This window comes from Helianthus annuus, chromosome 5 (genome assembly GCF_002127325.2).
Source record: "Helianthus annuus cultivar XRQ/B chromosome 5, HanXRQr2.0-SUNRISE, whole genome shotgun sequence".
In the NCBI taxonomy this organism is placed as follows: domain Eukaryota; kingdom Viridiplantae; phylum Streptophyta; class Magnoliopsida; order Asterales; family Asteraceae; genus Helianthus; species Helianthus annuus.
In genome coordinates this window covers 118825498-118832347 of record NC_035437.2, presented here as the reverse complement: position 1 = coordinate 118832347, position 6850 = coordinate 118825498, and the positions used below count along the sequence as shown (strand labels likewise).

Sequence of the window (6850 nt, the reverse complement as noted above, 5' to 3'; positions counted from 1 at the left end):
TTTTATTTATGATCCAAGTCTCGGATTTTACAACGATTACAACGAAAAGACGATTACAAGAATACAAGATTTCCAGAAATAGAAATACAAGCAATGCTTTCTAATTATGGAAAGTACGAAGAAGCAGGGCGTTACAGCGGTGCCTTGTGTAGTGGTCGGAATTGGTAGAATTCATCGGTAGAAAAGGAGTTGGCCAATGATTTGTTTGAGTAGAATGGCCATGGGGTGTGGGGTAGGGGTGGGTGGTAGTTTGATGACGATGGTGGACATAATGGGTGGTGGAGGTGGTCGTCGTTTAGGTATGTGTGTGTGACGGTGAGAGTGTTGAAGATGGATGGAGTGGAGAGGGTGTGGAGCCGGGGAACTTCCGACTGGATTTGAGGAAGGTGAAAGTTGTGAAAGCATTGGTACTATTTTGCCAATTTTTAAACTAATGGAATGTAACAGTTATTTTCAACAAACCGCATGGACGAAAAGCATAATCAACTCTTTATTTATTTATTTTGTAGTTTTAATAACAGTGGTAATATGGTCATTCAAATAAACTAACTGAATAACTTGATGCGTTAGTGAGGGTGGACTGTAATAGTTACAAAAGTGAAACTATAGGGACTGTTTTGACAATTTTTAAACTAATGGACTGAAATAATAATTTTTGACAAACCATATGAACGAAAAACATAATTAACTATATTTTTAAATATATGTTTTAATTTAGATAGATAAGGGGAATTATATTTTATGATTATTTTACTGTTAATTTCAAAGCAACTTTTTCTATCAATATCAATTATAGTTTTAAGATTTTTATAACCACAAAAGATTCTATTTTAGACTAATAAGCCAAACCTAATATCTTTGGATATATTTTTCTAAGGTGCATCATAGATGTTTGTAAATTGTAGGCTACTGGCCACCCTATCGATGTGATTGGGTAGTTTGATTGAGGTTTAAGGGTAAAAGGGACATTTAAAAAAATCAACATTTGTGGTCAAATAAAGAGAAAGCGACTTCAAATATACTTATATTTTGGGTTCTAAATTCTACATGACAAATAAAGAGAGAAATACAATATGAACTGTAGAAAACTAAACAACATTACTCGATCAGAAAAACACACTTTGTATATACATAAAGATCAACTCTAACAAAGATAGAGTCTACAATAAATAAAAATAAATAATTTTGTTTTGTTTCTCTCTTCTCTACGGAATAATTTAAGCAAAATTTTGTATGAAGTTTATTTTTCAACCACCTACACATTGTAAGACTGTAAGTGATACCCATGGCCAGCCGTGAGGGTGGGCGGGGAGGACCACCGACCAGGGTCCGATATTTCGAAGGACACGTTATTCTAAAAAAATCCGATATGCATATGTAAAAAAATAAATTAATAGGGTATGCTCATACAAATACCAACATACGCCCACTTACAAAACTATTTTTATGGTTTATATTAGTTATTAGCCCATTGACATTAGGTTTACTAAAGGCACGTTTTTTCGAGCTCGAACAGGGTACACGAATTCTTAGCGCCGACCCTGAGTGAGACCTATACATCTATCTGTGTCAGATTTTTGGTTGTATAACAAAAATCACACATACATCGGTGCGTACGTACATACATAAATGCATAAATAACTACACAAAATATTAATGTTTATACATGTGTAGGGTAGCATATGTACATACTAGATTTTTTTATTACATTTTAAATTAAGATATATAAAAGAATACATAGATGTAGGTACTAAATATGTTGATACATATATCTATCTATACTTTCTATAAAATGAAAAATCCAAGTAACATAAGAAAAGCTGATGTGTCAGCTAGATAGCATGTCCAACAAGGTTTTTCTTATGTCATTATTACATCATAAACCTGAATATATAAAACACTTTAAAATACATTTAATGTTCTATCAAACCACTGCCTTGTGTATTTTCAAATGTTAAAGGTCTGGCCCACATTCCAAAGGGCAAACCACTGCCCATCTACGAGAAAGTAGTAGTTGGTTTCTTTGGCAAACGTATACTTAGCAGCAGTAGTTGTTGTTATCTTCCGTAATGCTTTTAGATCAGCAGATGTTTAACGCTAAGTACCGGGAAATTCAAATTCAAATATGCATGGGAATAAGTAATTAGCAATTAATGCATGTCACTCAGAAACTCCTGTCAATCATCCTTCGTATATAAGGCTTTTCTTCTCATTTCCCTCTTCATATTTCATCACGCTTTCATCTTCTCTGATTTTGAAATTTGAAATTTAATCACGATCCGAATTCCGAATTAGAAGCATGTCAATATCAGTTGACAGTAATAATCTTAGTTTTTTTAACGATTTGAATCCTGGGAAGGATATGTGGAACATGAAGGCGAGAATTCTTCGAAAATGGAATCAGGGTTACAAGATGGAGATCATCTTCATTGATGAGTAGGTAATTTGTATCTCTGCTTTTCCGTTTTGTTATTATTTTAGAAAATGTAGTGTTGTATGCTAAGAAGATACTTTCTTTAAATGTTCTTCAGGGTGTTAAGATTCAAGCAGGTATTAAGAGTCATCTGATACCTGTTTTTGATGGACAACTGCAAGAAGATGCTGTTGTGATTCTGTCGAAATTTGGTGTTGGTGAGAATAAAGATTTATATAAAGTAGTAGTGCAGCCTTATAAAATCAACTTTTATAGATGCACGACTGTTACTCCTGTGAGAGATTGGCAAGGTGTTGAGTATGGTTTCAATTTCAGAGCTTATGAAGATATTCTTCAAGGAGAGGCGTTAAATGCTTTGAGTGTTGGTAGTGTATATTTTTGTAATCATGTCTTGCTTGTATAATATTAGAGAGTTTTACTTATATTCTTGTATAATGTGATCATATAGATGTTGCTGGATCTGTGATTTGTTGTAGAGATCTTGAAATCTTTGATCGACCTCCAAAGGAGACTAAGAAGATGAATTTCGAGATTGAAGATTTGGAGTAAGTTGTTGTTTATATGTTCAGTCATGTACTAATCATTAAATGTATTTAATGATGTTAATAAATAAGATGAAGAATGTTTGTATTTAATGTGGGATCATGGTAATGGTAATAAATGAGATTTATGGTATTTGTATGTAATGCTGAATAATGGTAACAAATGAGGTCTACCGTTTATTCTTAGTGAATATGGTAGTTAATTTATGGCTTATTTGCTACTTTAATAAATGCTATACCTTTCCTGGTTGATTTTCTGTTTTTATTCATTCAATGTTGTTTTGATATGAATATTCTTTTCATATAGGGGTAAGGTTTTGCGGTGTACTGTGTGGAATGATTATGCTCTGCAGATTAAGGACTTCATTTCCAAAATCCCACCTCATGAGCATGTGATGGCTGTTATACAGCATGGAAACTGTAAGGAATGGAAAGGTATTTTTGTAAAAATTTTCTGCAAATCATAACTATACTGTTTATTTCTGGCAATATAAAAACAGGTATACATTAAATATCTATATACTTTTCCATGTAGGTGAATATACTGTTCAAAGTGATAAGTTTGCAACACGATTTTTTCTGAATGAAGAAATTGATGAAGTTGATGAGCTAAGGAGGAGGTAATTTTTCAATGTAATTTCTATTGTATATAGATGTTCAAGTCAAATACTTGGTTTCATGTCATTTGTATACTAATTCTAATCATTTGGCGTATTCAAAAGGCATATACTGAAGTTTGGACAAGGGAGTGGTTCTACTTCTCAAACGATACTATCATCTCAGAGTGTTTTTCCATTACATAAAGAATTTGTAACTGAAGGTGTGAAGAAACATGTTGATGAGATTAGCGAGATAGAAAAGGTTTCACATCTTTGTATATAGTTTGGTTATTTGTTTGGTTTGTCACCTGCGTGTTTTTACAGGAAGTGTCTTGTGTTTTTACAGGAAATGTCTTGTGTTGTGGTTGCGACAATTAAGATTGTGCAAGAAGAGTATGGTTGGTTTATTGCTGGCTGTCGTAAGTGTTTCAAGAAGGTGATAGGTAAAAGTGAATACTTGCAGAATGTTGAAAATGTTTCAGATGATATTCTTCGAATGCCTGCGACTTCTTTGGTTTGTATCAGATGTCATACTGAATGTACATCGATCACGACAAAGTAAGTAATGATGATTATTTAGTGTTATATCTATATAAGTAACATTCTAAGACTGATATTTGAATATAGTTTTGCAGTTTACTTAGTTAGTTGTGTATATTTCAGGTTCAAGGTGCAAGTGCGGGTGCAGAATGAGACTGGTAGTGTTTCTTTTGTTATGTTTGATAGAGATGTTCAGAAGCTTCTTGGATTAGCGGCGAGTGACATAAGAGAGAGGCAGGTTAAGGCCAATGATACTGGATTCCCTCATGAGCTATTTCGATTGGTTGATAAGAAGGCTGCTTTTAAGATTGATGTTTCAGAGTTCAATCTTAAAAATGACTATCGTGTTTATACTGTGCAAAAAACATGTGATGATCCAGTAATAATTGCTGAGTTGGTTGGTGGAGATGGTAATGATGATGAAAATACTGATGAGGTAGCATATAAAATTACTCTTTCAATCTATTTATTTTTCTTTTGAGTTTTAAATACTGCATTCTGTACTTTTTTATATGATATCATATATTATGATCCTTTAGGTTACTCAAGAGGTAGCTGACGTTAAAGACGTTAACCTTTCAGACTCTTCCCAGGTGTCTGCTGAGCGAACTTCAAGGGTGAGTATTTATTTTTAAAGTATGTTTAGTACGTTTAAAAAAGAGTTCATTATTTTATTAAATGAGATCAATAGTTGTTTTGTGATCTGTTGCAAGGATGATGTCTCTGTTACGGCCGACTCTTCAGTCGTTGAAGTTGAAAAGGATTCTGGATCAAGTCCCAATGGAAAGCGGGTGGCTCGAGATGCTGATGTTGTCAACGTTGGTGAGCTGTCCACTAATGTGAGAAGAACCCGGAAGAAGCTGACTAAGGTTAACAATTAGATGCTTATGAAAAAACAATTCTTATGAGAGATAAGTAGAAACCACTTATTTGAAGAATCCTTGTGGTTTTTATTTATGTCTGTTAACTGTTGTTTTAACAAACTGTGGTTAAAAGTTTGGTTTGTAAGGGCTACGATGATGAAAATGATATGTAATGTCTATGGTTTGAATATCAAGTAAGGTTAACTTTTTGTTTGTTATATAATATAATATTGTTATTATACATTATATACATTTTTGGTGATATTGATGGACTGAATAAGTAGTAGGGTTGTATATTATTGTTAGATTGATGAATGAAAATTTAATCAATTGGTTAGTCGGAAAACTGTTGGGGTCTGAGATACATTAACATATGTAAGAGGCTAAGCACTGTTATAGTGTGCAAACATCTGTTAACCCCTAAGCACTGTTAAAAGATCTGTTAAAGGCTAAGCATTGTTATATCGTGCTTCAACAGACCTTATGAGCTGTTGATCATCATCTGTTAAAGATCTTATCTTATAGATCTTCTGTTGAATTGTGTAATATCTGTTGGTGAACAGCAGGACTTAGGTTCATACATTTTACTTGATCAACAGAGGTTCTCTTTAGCAGACTTTTGCTTCAGCAGTGTTTGTCTTAACAGACGTTTTGGTTCATCAGCAGAGTTTGTTTGGCTATTCATGGACTGGATAAGTAGTAAGGTTGTATATTATTGTTAGATTAATGAATTGAAGAATGAAAATTTAATGAATTGGTTAGTCGGAAAACTGTTGGGGTCTGAGATACATTAACATCTGTTAGAGGCTAAGCACTGTTATAGCGTGCAAACATCTGTTAACCCCTAAGTACTGTTAAAGGCTAAGCACTGTTATAGCGTGCTTCAACAGACCTTATGAGCAGTTGATCATCATCTGTTAAAGATCTTATATTATAGATCTTTTGTTGAATTGTGTAATATTTGTTGGTGAACAACAGGACTTAGGTTCATCATGCATTTTACTTCATCAGCAGAGGTTCTCTTTAGCAGATCTTTACTTCAGCAGTCTTTGTCTTAACAGACCTTTGGGTTCATCAGCAGAGTTTGTTTGGCTATTGATGTACTGGATAAGTAGTAAGGTTGTATATTATTGTTAGATTGATGAATGAAAATTTAATCAATTGGTTAGTCGGAAAACTGTTGGGGTCTGAGATACATTAACATCTGTTAGAGGCTAAGCACTGTTATAGCGTGCTAACATCTGTTAACCCCTAGGCACTGTTAAAGATCTGTTAAAGGCTTAGCACTGTTATAGCGTGCTTCAACAGACCTTATGAGCTGTTGATCATCATCTGTTAAAGATCTTATATTATAGATCTTCTTTTGAATTGTGTAATATCTGTTGGTGAACAGCAGGACTTAGGTTCATGATACATTTTACTTCATCAGCAGAGGTTCTCTTTAGCAGACCTTTGCTTCAGCAACCTTTGTCTTAAGAGACCTTTTGGTTTATCAGCAGAGTTTGTTTGGCTATTGATGTACTGGATAAGTAGTATGGTTGTATATTATTGTTAGATTGATGAATGAAAATTTAATCAATTGGTTAGTCGGAAAACTGTTGGGGTTTGAGATACATTAACATCTGTTAGAGGCTACGCACTGTTATAGCATGCTAACGTCTGTTAACCCCTAAGCACTGTTAAAGATCTGTTAAAGGCTAAGCACTGTTATAGCGTGCTTCAACAGACCTTATGAGCTGTTGATCATCATCTGTTAAAGATCTTATATTATAGATCTTCTATTGAATTGTGTAATATCTGGTCATGTACAGCAGAACTTAGGTTCATCATACATTTTGCTTCATCAACAGAGGTAAAACCACAAAGTTTTGA

General features: G+C 33.8%; 1 protein-coding gene across 1 annotated transcript; it reads left to right on the top strand.

Annotated features, from left to right (window-relative positions):
- Positions 1 to 214: 214 nt before the first annotated feature.
- LOC110943538 lies at positions 215 to 6115 on the top strand. Its single transcript, XM_022185280.2, has 11 exons — positions 215 to 299; positions 2482 to 2799; positions 2883 to 2979; positions 3284 to 3411; positions 3512 to 3596; positions 3699 to 3837; positions 3922 to 4133; positions 4239 to 4551; positions 4655 to 4732; positions 4829 to 4984; positions 5957 to 6115. The coding sequence occupies exons 1-11, from the start codon at positions 215 to 217 to the stop codon at positions 6113 to 6115; spliced, it is 1770 nt and encodes a 589-aa protein (XP_022040972.2).
- Positions 6116 to 6850: the final 735 nt, after the last annotated feature.

Bases quoted from the DNA above. Each gene is read 5' to 3' on its own strand.
- LOC110943538 (XM_022185280.2), top strand. From the start codon at position 215: ATGGCCATGGGGTGTGGGGTAGGGGTGGGTGGTAGTTTGATGACGATG. The intron at 300-2,481 runs GTATGTGTGTGT...TTATTATTTTAG, and splicing joins TGGAGGTGGTCGTCGTTTAG to AAAATGTAGTGTTGTATGCT. The intron at 2,800-2,882 runs GTAGTGTATATT...GTGATCATATAG, and splicing joins GTTAAATGCTTTGAGTGTTG to ATGTTGCTGGATCTGTGATT.